This window comes from Prionailurus viverrinus, chromosome A2, assembly GCF_022837055.1.
Source record: "Prionailurus viverrinus isolate Anna chromosome A2, UM_Priviv_1.0, whole genome shotgun sequence".
NCBI lineage: Eukaryota > Metazoa > Chordata > Mammalia > Carnivora > Felidae > Prionailurus > Prionailurus viverrinus.
Window position 1 is genome coordinate 58,615,108 of NC_062562.1, and position 21,101 is coordinate 58,636,208.

General features: G+C 47.0%; 1 protein-coding gene across 11 annotated transcripts in view; it reads right to left on the minus strand.

Annotated features, from left to right (window-relative positions):
- The window catches only part of CHCHD6 (coiled-coil-helix-coiled-coil-helix domain containing 6), a 251,285-nt gene extending 231,114 nt beyond the window's left edge, over positions 1 to 20,171 (minus strand). For 2 of the 11 annotated variants that reach the window (XM_047850163.1, XM_047850162.1), the window contains exons 1-2: positions 19,801 to 20,159; positions 143 to 272 (exon numbers count right to left, since the gene is read on the minus strand). In XM_047850163.1, coding sequence (XP_047706119.1) covers positions 143 to 272; positions 19,801 to 19,887 — 217 coding nt within the window. In that variant the 5' untranslated portion in view covers positions 19,888 to 20,159. Of the gene's footprint in view, positions 1 to 142; positions 273 to 19,800 lie in introns of all 11 variants that reach the window. The other 9 variants (XR_007150377.1, XR_007150378.1, XM_047850157.1 and 6 more) reach the window with 9 other exon arrangements.
- Positions 20,172 to 21,101: the final 930 nt, after the last annotated feature.

Genomic DNA, 21,101 nt, shown 5'->3' on the forward strand with positions numbered 1-21,101 from the left:
TCCCGAAAAGCAGTTACCAGAAACGTCACCCAGAGACAAACGGGAGCCACACTGGCTGTCAAATCTGTTCTGACAGGAAGGCTACTTGCCACCGCTTCCCCACCCCACCCCCGTCCCCCAGAGTCCTTGCAACCATCCATACCTTTCTCGGGGCCTTTGGAGGAGCCGCCCGTAGAAGGCGTAGAAGGCGGAGGGGCAGGAGGCGGAGCTGGCTCCCCAGCTTTGCAAGGCTGGTTGGGATCCTTCATGCGGTTAACCACATTCTCGGACAGCTGGGAGAAGAGGTGAGGATGGGAAGAGAGGGACAGGGAAAAAGTTACATCATAGAAACCTCTGGAAATGCAGACTGCCCTTCATCCATGCCCCTGAGCGCACCACTTCCTCCAGACCAACTTCAATAACATAATCCTCCTCAAAACCTCTCAAGGTGGCCCAACGCCTCACAGGTTGGTGCCAAAGCCCCATGTGGGCCGCCCAGCGCACGTCCTCTGCCCGCTTTCCAGCTTTGTTTCCTGCTGCTCCCTGCACACACTCTGCACGCCATGGGGCCACCTTCCTCACCTCCTCCGCATTCATTGCGCAGCTCCTCTGCCCAGAACCACCATCAGCGGTCCGTCCCCAGTACGTCTCCACCTGTCCAAAATTTCCCCTTCCTTTGAGGGCATCTCAGTGTCCCTCCTCCATGGACAGCACCCAAGATAAGCATCCATTGTCCCCTTCCGTTTTACTCCCACCACAACACGTGTGCTCTTAGGGAAGCATCGCAGGCCCTACCTGCCTCATCCAAAAGATGTGCAAACACCTGGAGGGCCGGGGCGACCTCCTACCCCCCCCCGCCCCCGTGTACCCCCGGCACCACACATGGAGCAGACATCGCAACCCGGCTGGACCCCTTCCACCACGGCTCCCGCTAAATGAAGACTGGATAACCGACACTTTCATTCATTTCAGAGGAAGTGAAATAGGCATGAGGGTGTCATAAAACAGTTTACTGAAATGAAACAGCAAGCTAGGGATAAATCCAGAATAAAAACCCTTTAGAGTTCACTTCAGTAAATATTTATTAAGTACCTAATATGTGTAAGGCATCATAAAGCACAGTTGAGGGAAAAACGTTAAAGATGACTTTAAGACAAAAGCCATAATCAGCAACTCCACTTCCAGGTATCCAGCCGAGAAAACTGCTCCCACATGTACAGGGCAGAAACGGAATAGAAAAAAACAAAACAAAACAAAACAAAACAAAAAAAGGAAAAAACATAAATATGCAACAATACGGAACTAGTTAAGGAAATGATGGTGTACATCTTCTACGAAATATTATGGAGCCATTAAGAAAGAATGAGGTAGGGGCACCTGGGTGGCTCAGTTGGTTAAGTGACCGACTTCAGCTCAGGTTATGATCTCATGTCTCGTGGGTTCAAGCCCTGCATCAGGCTCTGTGCTGACAGCTCAGATTCTGTGTCTCCCTCTCTCTGCCCCTCCCTTACACACTCTCTCTCTCTCTCTCTCAAAAATAAATAAACATTAAAAAGAAAGAAAAGAAAGAAAAAGAGAAAGAAGGAAAGAAAGAGAAAGAAACAAAGAAAGAAACAAACAAACAAACAAAGAGGTAGGTGTGCCTGGGTAGATCAGTTGGATAAGCGTCTGACTCTTGATCTCGGTTCAGGTCATGATCTCATAGTTCGTGAGATCGAGCCCCGCATCGGCTCTGCACTGTTAGTGCAGAGCCTGCTTAGGATTCTCTCTCTCCTTCTCCTTCTGCCCCTCCCCTGCTCGCTTGCTCTCTCTCTCTCAAATAAACTTTAAAAAAAAAAGAAAGAATGAGGTAAAACGTACAACTAACATGGAAGGGTTTAGAGGATAATGCTCCTGATTTTTTAAAGTCATAGAACCCTTTGTATAGCTCAATTTTTTTTAGTATTTTAGAGAGAGAAAGAAAGAATACATACACACAAATGCATGTATCTACTCAGAGGTAAACATCAATGAGGCTACACAGGAAACACAATGGGTACATCCTGCAAGTGGGCTCAGGGGCAGCTGGGGCAGGACATTCACTTTGGGCACTTGTGTGTTTTAAATTGTTTACCATGAACATTTGTTAGCAACAAAAGATTATAATAGTAATAACGGAGTCCCTCTAGTGTTTCAAATAAATACAAACTAAATAATTAACGATATGGGACAAGAGAAGACCAAGCGTATACAGCAGTGGAAGAAACTGAGAATCCAGAAATAAAGCTGTATATCTAAGTTCAACTGATGGACAAGGTGCCAAGACAATCTAATGGGGAAAGAACCCCCATTTGTCTCTTCAACAAATGGTGTAGGCCGAGCTGGATTTCGATACGTGAAAGAAGGAAGTTGAACACCTACCTCACACCGTATATAAAAATTAACTCAAAATTGATTGGAGACCTAAATGTAGGAGCTAAAACAACATACAGGTAAATAAAAGGAAATATAAGGGGAAGTCTTTATGACCTTGGCTTTGGCACTGAGTTTAAAGATATGACACCAAAAGCACAAGCAACCAAAGCAAATGAGGTTGTTTTGGACTTCCATCAAAATTTAAAACTTTTATGTACCAAAGACCCAATAAAGCAAGTGACAAGGCAACCTACAAAATGGGAGAAAATATTTGCAAATCATACGTGTGACAAAGTCTATGTATCTAGAATAAGAGAACTCCCACAACTCAGTAATACAAAGAAAAATAACCCAATTTTTAAAATGAGCAAAAAGATATCTGAATAGATATTTCTCCAAGGATATATGAATGGCCAATAAGCAAATGAAAAGATGCTCATATCATTAGTCATTAGAGACATGCAAATTCAAACCACAATGAAATACCACTTCATACCCACTAGGAAGGCTATAATCAAAAAGTCAGAGGGGTGCCTGGCTCAATCAGTTAAATGTCCAACTTTGGCTCAGGTCATGATCTTGCAGTTCATGGGTTTGAGCCCCATGATGGGCTCTGTGCCGACAGCTCAGGGCCTGGAGCCTGCTTCAGATTCTGTGTCTCCCTCTCTCTCTGACCCTCCCCCACTCCTACTCTGTCTCTCTCAAAAATAAATAAACATTAAAAAAAAATTTTAAGTCAGATAACAAGTATTCCAAAGATATGGAGACATCAGAACCCTCGTACACTGCTCATGGCAATATAAAGTTCCACAGCCACTGTGGAAAATAGTCTGGAAGTTCATCAAAAGGTTAAACAGAGAATTGGTATATGATCCAGCAGTTCCATTCCTAGGCATCTACTCAGGAGAAGTGAAAATATATATCCCCACAAAAATTTGTACATGAACATTCTTGTCAGCATTATCCATAAGAACCAAGAAGTGGAAAGAACCCAAATGTGCTTCAACTGATGAATGGAAAAGTAAAATGTAGTCCATCCATCAAGGGAACATTATTTGGCCGTAAAAAGGAATGAAATACTGATACTCACTACAAAATGCATGAAACCTGAAACCATTACACTAAGGGAAATAAGCCAGACACACAAAGCAACATATTGCATAATTCCACTTCTTTGAAATGTCTAGAATAGGCAAATTTCTAAAGATAAAAAGTAGATTAGTGGTTGCCTTCAGCTTGAAGGAACAGGACAAGTGAGGACTGATAGCTAGAAGGTAAGAGATGGGGGAGGGGCTGATTAAAATGTTCTAAAAACTATTATGATAGTTACACACACCTATGAAAATTCTAAAAACCACTGAAGTGTGCACTTTAAATGGGTGAGTTGCTGGGGTGCCTGGGTGGCTCAGTCAGTTAAGAGTCCGACTTCAGCTCAGGTCATGATCTCACAGTTCATGAGTTCGAGACCCGCGTCAGGCTCTGTGCTAATAGCTTGGAGCCTGGAGCCTGCTTTGGATTCTGTGTCTCCCTCTCTATCTGCCCCTCCTCTGCTCTCTCTCTCTCTCTGTCTCTGTCTCTGAAAAATAAACATTAAAAAAAAGTTTTTTAATGGATGAGTTGTATGGTATGTGAACCGTATCTCAATAAAGCTGTTATAAAGAAAAAGAGAGAACCAAAGACAAAAATGAGCAGTGTAGACAGGATGTCACTCAGCAAAAGCAGGTTATCCCAGGGAAGGTGTACCTGTGCTGGTTCCTGAGGGGTGGGAGCAGGATTTGACAGGACAGAAGCTACCGTGTATTGGGGGGCAGGGGGTACCTCACACAGTGCAGGGTGCGGTGCGGAGAGAAGAGGCACAGACAGAGACCAGTGTGCCTGCAGCAGTAAGCTCATTGTGGAAGGTGTGGGCTATAAAGGAGGACTTGGATGAGGCTGGTACTGAGAGGAGCTTCGAAGTCAGACAGAGGGGCTCCAACAATTGCAGGGCGTGGCTGAAAGTTTGGGGGCCAGGAAGGAACACAGGCTGTGTTTTTAGAGGATGAATTGCAGTGCTATAGGGAGCCCTTGGGAGCGTGGAGCGGGCCCTTGGTCATGAAGTGACAAGGGCCTGTGGCACCAGCAGCAGCAGCAGCAGCAGCAGCAGCAGCAGCAGCAGCGGTGGCATGGAATGAAAGGCTTTGCCTGGTGCTGCCTCGGGAAGAACAGAGGAGAGCGCAGTTAAGAAGAAGGAGTTCTGATCTGTAGTTAGTGGGAAAACTTGAGAATACCAGAAACAAGGAAATCAAGAATAGGGTATTTTGAAAGAGCAGCAAATGAGCTGGGATGTGGATACAAAATCCCAGACGAGAAAACGGAAAGAGCCCTTAGGATCTTTTGGCTCACTTCGTTACGGCCACGGCGACAAAGGCCCGAGATGAGTCAATACGCTGGAAGGCGAAGGGGCAGTTCTCCAGTGCAGCCTGCCCATTTCTTGCGCAAAGCAGCTGCGCAGAGGGCCAAGGTGGGACACCAGGTGGGGTGTGAGGTGACAGCAGAGCTGAGGTGCAGTGTTCTTCCAGGAGGCGGGGACACGGAGCTGGTACTCAACAGCGAACACAGGCTGCACGGAAAGGTTTGGGTGGTGCGCTGGAACCAGCTCATGAGAGCTGAGTTTTAAATTTCCAGGAATTTTGCAAGCTGGTTGACTTCATGACAGGAGCTTGAAACTGGCCACGACTGGGGAGTCTGTCCACCACAGAAACTGGCAAATACTACATAGCAGGGTCCTTTCTTGGGTAGAGATCTGATCGCGGAACTTTTACCAGCACACCACGGGGCATCGCTCCCCTCACCCCTGCTTCTGCAAGCGGACCCTGCGAGAGGCCCCAGTCCTCTGAGGGACAGGGCGTGCGAGAGCACTGAGTGGTCCTAGAATCTACACGGGTGTGGGTGAGGCATCAATGGCATGCATGATGCGCATGAAAGAGGCAGCCACAGCAGGTAAGGCCCCAATCCTTGCTGTGGAAAAGGGTCACGTGACCAGCAAGAGCATGCCCTGCACACACACACAGAAGACCACAGTAGAGCAGCCACGTGGGGACCAGAGGAAGCAGCCTGGCCGAGGGCACCGTAACTACAGTCCAGTTTCCTTCCTCAAGTATCTGCTTATGAAGCACTCACTGGGTGATAGCAGTGTTCTGGAAGCCGTGGGTGAGAAGAAACAGCAATGAAACGGCAGTCAAAGAGACATGCCCCCTGATTCGTGGAGCTTACATTCTCATGGGAAGTGAGAGACAATAAAGAAGTAAACAGACAATTTCACATATCCTATTTCATCCAACCTAAGACTCCATCAACTGTAAATCACACTGCTTTTCAAATAACCTCAAGAAAGAAAAAAAAAAAAAAAACACTAAGGAAATGAACATTCCACCTATTACAGGACACCCTATCCCACAGATGTTAAAAACCTGTGTCTTAAAGATCAGCACAGCACGTCAGGAGACAAGTGCTAGGAATGAATAAAATACAGAATCACAGTGATGGGGGCACGGGGGGCAGCACAGGAAGCCACAGGCACAGGCGATGGCCCCTCAGAGGCGAAGACAATAATGTTAAAACTCCCGCCCCAAATGAGGAGGCCTGACCACATGTACATGTTGAGATCCTGGAGAAAACGATCTGGTGCCAAGCAGAGACGCGAGTAAGTGCAAAGCCTCTGACAAGAACAGAGCCTGGCATGTCCAAGTGCCTAACAGAAGGCCAGCGTGTGAGGAGAGTGGGACCAGATGACCAGGCCAAGGCGGCAGGCAAAGGCAAGACCACAAGCCCCGGCAGAGCGACGTGAGAAGCCCAAATATGACTCAAGGACCAAGGAAGCTATGGTGGGGTTCTACACAGGTGACTCATGGGCTCCGATTTCTTCATCCCAGCCTGGGGGGCATCCACTGAACCACACTACTTGGTGAGTAAGGGGTTAAGGAAAACATTGGCAAGCTTCTTGTTGGCAGTAGGAGATTTGTAATATTTTTTAATGTTGCTACAAAATACAGCAAGTAATATTTTAATCAACAAATATACATATACACACAGTAGTCATGCGAGAATAAACACCATCTGGGCAAGGCTCCCTGTACCAACAGAACCAGAATGGGGGCCTCTGGAGCCAGACGGGTCTGGGAGCTCTGGTGCCAGAGGCCCACTGGTCACTGTGCCATCCGAGGGGGCCAGACAGGGTCCTGTGTGGTCAGGAGACAGAGGGCCACGCCCAGAGCAGTGCAGGGACACGGGAGTGCTACCTGCGCTCTGCTGTGTGGCCTGGACCTGCCCAGTTCTTTGGCTTCTCTGAGCATCACATCTCTCACCCACAAAACGGGGGTCCCTTGAGCCTGGACTGACTGCGATACAGCTCAGGAGTTCAGGGCTTCGTGGTCAGGCAGGCCTGCGTTTGAATCCCATCAAGCTGCTTACTCACTGCGTGACCTTGGGTAGGGGACTTCTTACCTCTAAATCAGTTTCTTCATCTGTGAGATGGAAATAATTAGTGGTACAGACTGCGGGGCTGTTGTGCAGATTAAATGAAGCAATCTACACCAAGCAGTTGGCACAGAGTAAACAAACAATATCAGCTATTATGGGAAACTGCAAAGCAGTACACAAATATTAATTACCACCCATACGAGGCACTTACTGAGTGTGCAAAAATGCATGAGCTAATCGATAACAGTAACAATGGTTAACATCTGCCGCGTACTACAAACTGAGTGTTCTGTGTTCCACGTGCAGCTTTGTGACCTTGACCAGGTTTCTTCCCTCCTCTTCCATCATCTGTACAAAAGTCGGGCAGATTCTTTTTAAAGCACCCTCCAGCGCACAACTGGTGGCTCCAATCTGGACCTGGCCTCGGCCTAGAGTGACGCAGGGACTCAGGGGAGGAGACCCGTGCCGCCTCCAAAGGGGCACATTTGCCTGATGCCTGCCCAAGTCTCCGGGGACAACCGGGAGCCCGAGAAGGCAAGCATGCACGGACACCTCACCACTCTGTCCTAACACACGGGGCCGGGCACCCAGACTGCGCTGTCCAACCATCACCACTCCCTGACGGCAACCAAACCACGTCCTTCACCCCAAAGCGCTGAATTTCTAGGCCGGTTCCCAAAGAGGGGGCGGGAGGCTTCTTTCTCAAACCACACAGGTCTGTAAGTCAGGTGGCCACCTCACAGCTGAAAGGCCAGGGAGAAGGGTGCTGCTTTACCAAACACATGTAGGTACTGCCCATTTCTGATGGAAGAACAGCGACCCACGAGACCTAACACACGTGACCACCTGCTTGCCATTGCTCCCACCAGAAGACAAGTTCCATGGGAGCAGGGAGTCTGCTGTATCACCCTCGCTGTATCTCCCGCGCCCAGAAAGTGCCCAGCTCAAATATTTGTTAAACACGGAACTAAAGAAATATCTATCAAAGGCCCAGGTCCACAACACCAAGCTACTCCGATGGAGTATGTCAAGAGATAACAGCCGAGAACTTTGTACACAAAGAGCTGACGGTCAGACAGAGTGGGTAAGACGCACTGGCACAGAGAACACAAGGTGCCGGCTATCAGTGAGAGGCCTGAGCCAGCACGCCCAGGAGCTCTCCCAAAGGAGCCTAAGTGTCAGCTGGAAGAGAGAGCGCCTGAGACGGGCCTGAAAAGAAAAAAGAGGACGCGGAGAAGGGTGGGGGGTCAAGAGGTGTTCCAAAGAGGAAGGGTACAAGGAAGGCACAGCAGGAGAAGTCCAAGGTTCGGCCTCACCGAGCGCAGGTCCATGAAGAAAGTAAGACATGGAGGGCTGGTGGGCTCCCTGCCACCAGGAGGGCCTTGAACGACAAGAGGAGAATGGTATTTATTCTGCCATCAACTGGGAGCCGCTGACACTTTCCAAGCAGGGCCTCAGTCGCGATCTTCTCTTCACACAGAATACCCTGGCAAAGCTGCAAGAAGGGCAGAGGTCACAGAGGGCCAAAGGCAGGGTCGCTGCCACAACAGTGCACGTCCGGAGTAGGAGGGCTGGGAAGTGTACCTCTGCAGGAGTTGGGGAGGATGTGATGGCAAAAGACTCCACGCAAGCGAAATAACTGGAGACCTGGCATCTGAATGCGTGCACAGGGCAAGTGAAAAAAGCAATTTACAAAGTGGTATAGGCAGTATGTTCTCATTTGTGCTATAAAAAGGGAAAGAGCGGGCTTGTCTATGGAGGCTTGGGAAAAGCCTGAAAGGATGCAGGAGAAACTATGAACAGTTGGCATTTAAAAATAAGACGCATCTTGCAAGAAGCCTTAAAGGAAAAACGAGGGAAAGATGACAGCAAGGCCCAGACCCGGCTCGCTGGAGAGGAGGCACCATCGCTGGGCCGAGAACTGCTCTGCAAGTATGTGGTGCTCTAAATCCATTCAGGCAGCTCTGTTCCCAGGCAAGTAAACCGACTACACAGGACACTGCGAGAGGTTGCATGTAAAGAAAGATATTAGGGACTCCCTGGCATCAGAGTGCCACGGGGTTGACCAGAGAGCAAGCGTAACACCTCCACACTCCAGAAGGGGGCAACAAAGCTCACGGTTGGGGCAGAGGAACTTCCGACCTAGGACAGGGGGTCCTATTCCAAGATAATGAGAAAAACAGCCTACCTAATATTCCCTGAGCGAGCTCCACAGGCCAGGCCCCAAGCTAAGTGCATTCCCATTTTACAGAAGAAGACACTGGAGTCAGGGAGGTGAAACAACTCACCCAAGATGGCAGAAAGTCTTAAGCACTAAGTGCTCAGGCCAGGACTTGGATCTGAACCCTGGCCACCTGCACAAGGGAAAGCAGTAACTGAGAGCCACTGTGGGGTGGCAGAATGGCCAATTCAAGAAAAATAAAAATAATTTGCAGGTCACATTTCCCCCATTGATGATGCTTTATGGAGCCCCTGGATAGGGGGTGGGAGGGAGAGCTTATATGTACTCATAAAACACACAGCCTACTTAAATTAGGAGAATGTCAATATGAAAAATTAGCACTTTGTTAGGCTTAACGTGTTACTCATCCAGACACATCTAGAAGTAGCAATGCGGAGGCAGCTTCCTAAGCATTATTCTTTGCATTAGCAAATGCTCTGATGTTCAAATGAGTTCACGGCACCGGCTCATTTATGAGAAGAGGCGGCATCCTGCTCACGGAAGAACGGACAAGGTGTGGTGCAGAGAAGCGGCTTGCCCGAGTTCTCTGGTGACTCAGCAGCCACTAGGCCTGCACAGCCATGGTCGAGGCCGCTCGCTGCAACATTTTCTGAGGACGCACTAGGTGCCAGGAGATAAACTGGGGCTCACTGCTCTCTCCAAGCTGGGCCTAGGGCTTCTCCAGTCAGGCTGAGCACCTGGGGAAGTTTCCAGAAGAATGAGCTTGCAGGTAGTTGGGTCTGTCCGTGGCTCCTGATGCCCAAATTCCCCAAGCCCCTTGAAGGCACTGCCCAATCTTGTGGTTCTAAAAAGATTTGTCTCCTTGCCTAAGGCTGTTGCCTTGGAGATTCTGTTCACTACTCTTTCAGTTTTCTATGAGCTGAAATTAGATCCACCGGCTGCTCACCACAGATTTAAATCCCAGAATGTCAGAACAAGAAGAGCCCTCGGAGACCTCCTCCACTGAGCGTGGCAAACACAAATGCCCACAGGTGTGAGGCAAGTGACAGAATTAGTAGAATGGGCCTAGTAGGAAAAAAACACAGTGCAAGGACAACATGGTGGGGACAGCGGTGAGAGCACATGCCCCTCAGAGAGGGCAGCTACCTCGTAACTCGAGGAAAGTTATTGCCATGTGGGAATGTGGACCAGACTTTCCAGTTGTCCCCCAAAGAGCTAAAAATTGAATTTATGTAAAGCCTCCGAGCTTTAAATGTTGGCAATCAATTCGAATCAATTAATTCCACAAAGTTTCTGGACTCGTGGTTTGGGGCAAAAAAAAAAAAAAACGGCTCTGGGCTAAATACTGGGGACAGAAAGACAAACAGATGTGGCTCCTACTCACAGGGCAGGAAGGGAGTAAGCAAGGAAGAGATCATCTCTGCCCACACAGGAAGCACTGGGAGGTGAGCACAGTCTGCAAGACCCAGGACAAGGACGACCCAGGGTGAGGGCGTGACATCAGAGGGTGCCTTTCAGAAGGTGACACTTGAACTGGTCCTGAGAATGACAAAGAGTTTAGCCAGTCACAGGGAAAGAAAATACTGCAGACAGAGGGGAACAGAGTCACAGGCAGCTCAGAGTACAGAAGAGCAGGTGTCCTCCCTACCAACATGTTCAGAGGCAGAAAAGGCAATAGCAGACAGCCCCCGTGAGCCAGGCCCAGGAATCTGCCTTTAACCAAAGGGAATGACACAATTAGCTTTAACTCTGCACAATCACTGACACAACCAGCCAGTAAGGGGCACTGCCCCAGAGTGCAGGACGGATGAAACAAGTGGAAAGGAGATGAACTTTTCCCCGATGTGCCTCCTTTGGAACTGCCTGAATTTTATCATCATTTGCCTGATGATAAGTAAAATTTGTGTTGTTTTCTTTTTAATTACCCTGCCGGTACTAGGAGAGAGAGGTTTGTGGGAGACACGTCTATAGGGAGAAAGAACAATTTATCAGATGGTCAAGGGAAAACAGAATGGGGAGTTAGCTAGGACAAAAGCAAAAACAGAGAAATGGTTAGAAGGGAAAACGCAAGATCTGTCATTAAACATAGAGAACAAAGGGATGTGGGGTCCAGCTTTCTGGTGGAGGAGCTGGCTGGCTGGAGCCATCCAAAGCTTAACAAACAAGAGCGATTTCGAGGGAAGCAGAGGAGGGGACGCAGGTGGGTTCTGGCAGATATAGTGAATTACATGCACCCATGAAACATACAACGGGACAGCTCTGGGTTAGATGTTTAGAATCCAAAAGTCAACAGCTCGTGAATGAGGATGAAAGAGAATGGCCAGGGTGCAGAAGGGAAAGAAAGCTGAACTAGGAAACATTCTGAAGCCTCCACCAGCCGCAGAGAAACAGCAGAGGCGGCAGGTTTGATCTGGAAACCAGAGCTGCTGCAGCACAGCGAGCAGGGACCCCCCACCAAGAGGTGGAAAAGGTAGACTGGAAACCTGAAGGATCAAAGATGCTTCTAGTGCAGCGGCTTTACCTCCCCAATGAGGGAGGTGACCCAAGATGAACTTAGTAAGAGTTAGAGTTAACAACTATCCTTATATTTACATGACTTTATAGATTTTACTTTTATGGAGAAAGATCTTCCACATCATACTGTGACACAGTTAGGGAGAATTAGGGGGGAATTTCGTCTTATACAGGGGTTATATTCAAAAGTCAGACAAGGTAAAACAGAAATCACCTTAACTCTTACACTATTTACATTTCATTCCTGGTTACACCACAGTACTCTTAAAAGAAAACTTGAAGAACGTTCAAGAAACCCCTGAAAGTTGCTAAGTCTGCCCCTAAAGTACAGCGTGGTTGTGTGTCCAGCCCTTTACTGTCCTTGACCATAATGAGTTCGGGTACCCTGGAGCCAGGTGAATGGAGGGCACGCACTACCCGAGTCTTCTGTCTTTCAGATGGTCCTCTGCTCCTCAGCAGCTGACAGGGGGAAAGACAGAGAAATGGTAAGTGCTCTGCTTCCCTGAGGAGTTGGCTCCACCTCACCGCGTGTCAGACGTGATGTTGGGGACGCATCAAAAAGAGTAACACCTGGCAGAGCACCCAGCCCGGGGACTGGCACACGACACGCGCTTGACATCCAGACCCATATACTGCTCACAGAAAACAGTGGAGAACTCAGCCGTCTATGTCCTGACTTGCCACGTTGGCATTTTCTGTTGTGGCCCCATCAACTACAATCCCCCAAATGGTCAGCCAGATAGAGTACAGAGGCTGGGAAAGACCGGAGAGGATTTATGATCCAACCCTTTCCAGACACCAACACTAACAGGTCCGTCTTGCATATAAGGAGAGAGACTTACTGCTCTGAGTGTCAGAGCTCCAGGCCAGGGCTTCCTGAGACAGTTGGTTCACCACGCTGCCTCTAAGCAGCCAACTAAGACGAAGGATGTATGATATGCAGCATCAACATTCATGCTGAGACTCAAGAAACATATCACGGGGCAATACCAAGGTGAAAAGGAAGTCTGCTGCATACAAATGGAACAAGTCTGTGTTAAAGCTGGAACCATAACAAGCAGAAGGGTAAAATTCTCAAGTGCAGCTGCCAAAGATCGCCAGCTTGGCTAAAAGTACCATCAGTTCATTAATCCAAGCGTGCAATCCAACACGCACACACAAATGAGCCAGACACTGAAATAAATAAAAGTCTTTGCACTCCAAGAGCCTACAAACAACAAACAGGATATAATAACAGAGAGGAAGAGGTGACCAAGATTATTTAAAAATATCAATCTTAGAAAAGGCAACAATGAAAAACCTACTGCTAACATAGTTAATGGTGGAAGACGGAATGTTTTCTATCTAAGTACAGGAGCAGGGCAAGAGCATTCACTGTCACCACTTCTATTCAATACTGTATTGGAGGTTCTAGCCAATGCAATAAAGCAAGAAAATTAAAGAAAGGGCATCAGACTAGAAAGGAAGAAGTAAAATTTTCCTTATTTACAGTCAGCATCACCCTATCAATATAAAATCATAAGGAATCCACAGAAAAAAACTACTTGGATAAATGAGTTCAGCAAGGTTGCAGGATACAGGATCAACATACAAAAATCAATTGAATTTCTACATACTAGCAATGAGGAATCCAAAAGTTAAATTAAGAAAACAATTCCAAAAGTTAAATTAAAAAAACAATTACATTCAGGCATCTGGGTGGCTCAGCCATTAAGTATCTGACTTCGGCTCAGGTCATGATCTCACAGTTCATGAGTTCAAGTCCCACATCAGGTAAGCACAAGCCCCGCTTCAGGTGAGCACAAGCCCCACTTCAGGTAAAACATGAGCCTTGGGTAAGCCCTGCTTCTCTCTCTTTCTCTTCTCTTCTCTTTCTGTCTCCCTCTCTCTGCCCCTCATGGCATTCTCTCTCTCTCTCTCTCTCTCTCTCTCTCTCTCTCTCAAAAAAAAAAAGAAAAAAAAGAAAAAGAAGAAAAACAATTATATTCATTTTAGTATCAAAAAGAAAAAATACTTGGGAATAAACTTAAGAAAAGAAACATAAGATTTGTTCATTAAAAGTATAAAACATTGCTGAAAAAAAATTTTTTAATCTAAATAAATAGAGACTTCATATTCACATATTGGAGGATTCCATGTTGTTGAAATGATGATTGTTGGGGCACCTGGGTGGCTCGGTTGGTTGGGCATCTGACTTCAACTCAGGTCACGATCTCACGGCTCATGGGTTTGACCTCACGGACTCTGTTCTGACAGCTCAGAGCCTGGAGCCTGCTTCAAATTTTGTGTCTCCATCTCTCTCTGCCTCTTCCCCACTCACACTCTGCTTTTCTCTCTCTCTCTCAAGAATAAACATTAAAATAGAATGGCAATTCTCCCCCAAAGTAATCTAGATTCAACACAAACTCCATCAAAATCCTAAGAGTTTTTTTTTTACAGAAGTTACCAACTGATCCTAAAATGTATGTGGAAATGCAACAGACTCAGAATAGCCAAACCAATCTCAAAAAAAAAAAAATTATATTTCCCAATTTTGAAACTTACTACGAAGCTACAATGATCATGACAATGTTGTCGTAGCATAAAGATAGACATATAGCATATAGATCAATGGAACTCTCAACAGAATTGGGAAACCAGAAATAAACCCTTATGTTTATGGTCAATTGATATTCACGAAGGTCCCAAGGTAATTCAAGGGGGAAAGGATAGTCTTTTCAACAAATGATGTTTAGAAAAATTGGATATTTCATGCAAAAAAAAGATGGCCTTTAGATTAGGGTTCAGTGAACTCTAGTGCTTGAGCCAAATCTAACCCAACACTTTTATAAGTAAAGTTTTATTAGGACATAGCCACACTCATTTGTTTGTACACTGACTGTGGCTTCTTTAACCCTATAATGGCAGAGTTGAGTAGAAGTGATAGAGACCTTCTGGTGAGCAAAACAGAAAGTATTTACTAACTGGTCATTTACAGAAAAACTTTGCCAACCTCCGATTTAAAGCCTTACCTCATTAACATATAAAAATTAACACAAAATGAATCATAGAACTAAATATAAAAGCCAAAACTATAAAACTCTCAGAAATATAGAAAAAAAAATCCATAACCTTGGGTTACGCAAAGATTTCTAAGATATGAAGCACAACCAATAAAAGAAAAAACTGATAAATTAAACTTCATCAAAATTACAAGGTTTGCACTTCAAAAAAGACACCAATAAGAAAATGAAAAGACAAGCCACACGTTGGGAGAAAATATTTGCAATTTGTAATACGATAAAAGATTCATATCCAGGGGCACCTGGGTGGCTCAGTTGGTTAAACAGCCAACTTCGGCTCAGGTCATGATTTCACGGTCCGTGAGTTCAAGCCTCGCGTCGGGCTCTGTGCTGACAGCTCAGAGCCTGGAGCCTGTTTCAGATTCTGTGTCTCCCTCTCTCTGACCCTCCCCCGTTCGTGCTCTGTCTCTTTCTGTCTCAAAAATAAATAAACGCTAAAAAATAAAAATTAAAAAAAAAAGACTCATATCCAGCATTAAAAAATCGTGTAGCTCATAATAAAAAGACAAACAACCCTAGTAAAAGTGGGCAAAAGATCCGAATACATATTTCACCAAAGAAAATTTATGGATGGCAAATAAGCCCATGAAAAGATGTTCAACACGATTAGATACTTGCATGTAAATTCATGCCACAGTGAAATTCATGCCACATGTAAATTCAAGCCACAGTGAAATACCATTTCATACCCACTAGAATTGCTACAATCAAGAAAACAAACAGTAAGTGTTGGTGAGGATGTCGAGAAGACGGAACCCTCATCTACTGCCAGCAGGAATGTAAAACGGTACAGCCGCTTCAGAAAACAATTTGACAGTTTCTTAAAAAGTGAAACCTAACAACTCACTGAATTCATAAGCAGAATGACCCAGCAACTCTACCCTTAGGTATCTATGCAAGAAAAATGAAAATATAGGTCCACCAAAAAAAAAAAAAAGTTGTATGCAAATGTTCACAACATTATTCATAATATAAAGAACCGGAAGCAATTCAAATGTCCGCCAACTAGTGACTGGATGAACAAAATGCAGGACAGCCAGGCAATGAGATACTACTCGGCAATAAAAAGGAACAAGCTGCTGATGTATGCTACATCAACAAACTGACACCAAAAACATTGTGCTCAGTGAAAGAAGCCAGACGTCAAAGATCTGAGTGCATTCATATGAAATGTCCAGAAAAAGCAAACTCAGAGCAACAGAAGGATTAATGGTTACCTGGGGCGGGGCGTGGGAGTGGGGACGGACTGCAAATAGGCACAAACGATCTTTTTAGGTCTTGAGAATAAATGTTCTAAAATCTGACTGTGGTGACAGTTGCTCAACTCCATAAGTCTGCTAAAAATCATTCAAATGGGTGAATTTCACATGTAAAAGACATCTCAAAAATATGATTTTAAAAACAGAGAAGAAAAACCACCATCATCAGAGAACATCTTTCCAAAGCACCACTCTTGATTAGAGACCTGCAGTGTTGCCTCCAAGGTAACACACGGACAAGCCCTCCCTGGCGATTCAGGACCCATCACCTGTCTAGCCTCAGTGCCTGGCCAGCTTTCAACATCCCGACCCCTCTGTGGCTGGCCAAGCACATGGCGTGTGGAGCTGGAATGAGCCTCCAACTCTACCCCTAACTAGCTGCGCCCTTGGGTTACTTGGCCTCCTTGAACCTATGTCACGTCTGAGATGTGGACAACAGCTCACAAGGTCAGCAGGAGGGGGATATCTGAGCTAGTGCTCAGAAAACACAGCACAGATTGCATGCTTCTCATGGCTGGCTCGGGCACATCTCCAGCGTCCCCCACTCAGAGCGGCAGTGTCCGCCATCCCACTGCAAGCAAGGATCCCCGTTACTCTGCACACTTTTGTTTTCTTCAGAGTACTTGCAGCCTTTTCTTCCTTTGCCTCTTTTTTCCTTTCTTGGTCTGTTCTGACATTGGGCTGAGGTCTCCGTGAGGGTAAGGACCTTATGCTTTGTCCCTGATGGCCTCTGCAAGGCCAGGCCCAGTGCTTGGGCCTGTGTGCAGTAAGCATTTGCTGAGGTGACGGATAAATTGTGGCTACAGGTACAGTGTTCAGGCGTATGGCTTCTCTGGCAGGGGCATGTTTGGGGACTGTTTCTTGTGCCTCTTCTACATCCTCCTTGGTCCTCCCCTCGGCAGTGGTCCAGACTTGCCTCACAAAAGCAAGGAATGATGGCAAATGTGATGTAGCCAAGACAGTGTGATGGGTCTGGGGACACAGCTATCATGCAGCCGGCCAGGAAGTGAGCTGGGAAGAGTAGCAGGCAGCCAAGCAGCTGGAAAGGGAAAAGGCTGGAGAACAGTGGAGTCTAGACGTTGAAAAGCAACCAACTTCAGCTGAGTTACCAAATACGGCTGCTTCCATGGGGCAGAGAAGTGAGCACACACAAGACATTATTGTCATGTGTGAACCTTCTCTCATTGGAGGATAAGGTTAAATATACTGGCTAAAATGAGATCTTTATGTATTTCACACATGCCTGCTCTGAAAACTGGAGTTGCATATAATTGCAGCATTTTGCATTAATTAAATTTCTCTTACCTTCCGTGGAATTAGGGCTTGAACTCAATATGTAAATTTATGCAAATAAATGTGCAAAGGAGCAAGGCCCTAGCACTGAATCTTAAGGGAACTTGAGTACTTTCCAAGATCAGGGCCTGGGGATTAAATACAAGTAGTCTTTAAGAATATTTAACTTTCTCTGAAGGACCTGGGGCAGATACTCTTCTTCGGCACCTACCTTCTACTTAAACTAACTTCTCATTTGGTTCATCCAATGATCTCTGCTGATTTTTTACTTGCCTGCTTAAGGACAAGGTGGACTCCCCAACTCTCAAGTAACTCTGTTAGTAGAAAAAGCCCCCACAACAAAACACTTCATTGCCATCACCTCCTTTCTCAAATCTCCCTCTCCCAAACCAGGCACACAAGTGGAAGGAAGGAAGGAAGGAAGGAAGGAAGGAAGGAAGGAAGGAGGCTCTCATTTGATGGGGCCATGCACCCCACTGTGTGCCTCTAGGCAAGTCATTTATTCTGATGAGTTTACAGTCAGTCACCAAACCTCCCTCTAATTTTAACAGTCTCTAGGAGAACTAAGTGGGGTGCCAGTACCTGTCGGAACAGGTAGAGGTTGTGTCGCACAATTTTCAGGCTGCCTTGCATATCACTGGGGGAGGGAGCTTGGAGTAGTGAGAAAAGGCTGTTTCTTGCACCCAAAAGATCTGGACTAAAGTCCCATCAGTCACTCAGATAATACCTCAAAGTTTGAACAGCCCTAAGCCTGATTCTCCATCTTTAAAGAGAACTTACACTTTGCAGAACTAAGGGAACTAGATGTAAAATGTACTAGTCTGATATCATACCGCCCCCCCAAAAATGATCCTGTCAACTTAGAGGAACTCAACTTCCTTGAATCTTAGAAGACCTGACTTTGACCTAATTTTCCAACATTCCCAAACACAGAATACCAGGTGACAAAGGTGAGAGAGCACCCAAATACAGCCAAGGATGTTTTTCTAAATTCCAATTCAGGCTCCTGCCTCTCAACCTTCAAACAGGAGCCAACTCCTCCCCGTTTTGTCCTCATCAAGAGCCGGGTCAAGACTAGATAAGGCCTAGCAAGCACCAAATGTGCTAAGTACTATCCTAGACTAAGAATAGAGACCCCCACAAAACACTACTGTTTCTAAGCACTTACACACACATATCTTAGACAGTACCTAGGATTACACACCCTCCCCTGATTTTTCTAAAAACACAGGGATTGAGATTCAAATAATAAGTTGTTCACCCAAGGGCACACCGCTAATGAGCATCTGCTCAGAAATCAGACTTCCTGAGGTCTTTTTCTGAGTTACTCTGTAATTTAACTAATTCACCTACACCCCTATCTGTGCATTCTATTTCAACGTGGTTGCTATTTCACTGGTCTTATCCATTGAACCACTCAACAATGGTTTACAAACCACCCACTATGTGCCAGGCACAGGTGTATGAACTGCAGCATTCAGTCAACAGGGCTTGGAGTTGGCCTCCATCAATCCCAGCTCTCCCTCTTGTCATCTAGGTGACCTTGGGTAAGTTACTTCACCTCTCAGTGCCTTACTTGTCCTTATTGGCAACTAGAATTCTACCTCTCCCACGGGGCTGTTGAAAATTATATGAGAGGTTGCCTGTAAAGGATTCAGAGGAATCCATGGTCCCCACTAAGAACTCAAATGTGAGCTGCTTTTATTATTCCTCTAAGTTCTGGGGATAGAGTCTTGAAAAGGACAAGAGCCTTGGCCTCAAGGAGCTTTCGCTGTGGTGGGAAACACAATAAACAAGTTAACTATCAATAGAGGTTCCCAATGGTGATTCTTCTATGAAAAAAAAAAAAAAAATGTGTTGATAGTGTGGGTGGGAAGCTACTTTAGATTGACCGGTCACCTAAGGATACTCAGATGATTCTCAAACTGTGACAGTATGATAAGAGCCTCATCTAGGAAAAGACAGAGGGCAGAAAACAGCAAATGCAGAGGTCCTATGCTTGGAACAAGCCAACATCTTGCAGTCAGGAAGCCAGTAAATAGACGGGAGGTGGGAAGGAGGCAACTGGGTGAGATGCGGGCACACGGGTCAGCAGAACCGCTTTGTAAAACAAGGTAAAGTGGTTCCTCTTCATCTTAAATGCGCTAGACATCCACTGGAGAGGATTAAGCAAGGGGAAGGGCATATGATCTGATTCACAACTTTTAAACTGCTCCTTCGGCTGCGGTGTCGAGAATCCGAGAGCCTCAGTGAAGAGGCAGTTGCGTTGTCCTGGACTGGAAGCATCCCACGTACATGTAACACGACGTGTGCACTGGGGTGCAGGGAAACAAATGCAGGTCTGCAACAACTCAACCGGAGCTGGAATGTGGCCTCCCCACCTCTCCCCATTCTCCGCTTTCTCCCCCGATGCCAGGGTAGTGAAGCCTGAAGGCGGCCACTGCCCAGATGGCGGACACCGGGCATCCCCCGAGCCTCGGGTCCCTCACGTACACGGCGGAGGGAGAGATGCTCGCCACCAGGGCGTTGGGAGGGCTCAATGAGCGAGGCGCGCCCGCCCAATCTCGGGCCCGAACCTCCCCTCAGGCTGGCCCGCGCCCTCCACGCCCACCCGGCCCAGGCCGCGCTCGCTCTTCGCGCCCGCCGGCGGCCCGCTCACCCGGATGCCCTGCAGCACCCGGACCCGCTCCTCTTCGTCCATTCCGAAGGACACCCTGCGGGCCTCGCTGCTCTCGGTGCTCCCCATGGCAAGAGGCGAGCCGGCAGGCGGCCACGCGACTCGGCTCCAGAGCAACCAGACGGACGCCAGGCTCTGGCTCCCTATGCGCCCCGCGCTTCCCGGGACTCGGGCTGCTGCGGCACAAGCCAACAAAGCCCCGTCCTATTGGCCGCCGCCGGAGGTTCAGCCAATCATGTGGCGCGGGCCCGCAGGGCGTTGTGGGGGTTGTAGTCTCCAAGGTCCGAACTGCCCATCTGTAACTAGCGATCACGCGGAGGCATGGTGCGTGAGCGGTGGAAAGCGCGTTAGAGTGCAGCAGCCAGGGGAAAGATCACCCTGGAAGCAGAATCGAGGGTGATGATCTAAGGCCAGGAGACCAGCGGGGAGTCTGAGGCAGGCATGTCAGGGCGACCTTCGCATGGTTTGCTGCTTGGCGCCTTCAGCAAACTCGTGTTGAGCGGCGCTCAACTAAGAACTGGGCAAACATTGAACTAGCCGCGGAGAATGCAAAGACGAACAAGACACGCCCAGCCATCGTGAGGTTTAGATGCAATGGAAGGAACAAATGAAAAGACAAACAAGCAAGCACATAAATAAACTTACTAATCACTGTGATAAATGCCAAAAACGGAAAACTACATCACAATGCCAGGGCGGAAATTAATAGGAGGGGGCCTCCTTTAATTTGAGAGGCCACAGCAACCTCTCTGAGAAGGAAACATTTGAGTTGAGACTTCAGGATGAGTAGGAGTCAGCCAGGAGAAGACGGGAAGAACTTGGCTAGGAACCAACCAGTATAAAGGCCCTGAGGCAAGGAAGACCTTGCCACCCACATTCAAGAAATAGAAAGAGGGCCCGGCCATGTGACTGGAAAGTGAGAAGGGAGCCATAGGCAAGAAGGCCAGAGGAGCCGGAAGGGTTCAGATCACGTAGGGCCTTATAAGCCAGGGTCAAAATTTTATTCTAAATGGCCTGGAATGCAGTGAATGATCATAGGCATTTAGGAAACATTGGCCAATGAGCACACATGCCATGCATTGAGTGCAGTATATCAAGCATTGTGTTTATGCTTCTTATACAGGATCACATGTGTAATGGAGGAATATAAATGATTGCAATTTACAGCCACAGTGTCCTTGAATGAAGCCCCCTTTTATTCAACTGAGTTTCTGAATGGCTTTGATTTACCAAGGTGGGCCTGGACGTGAGTTTGGAATCGAACCGAGGCACACTGGATTGCT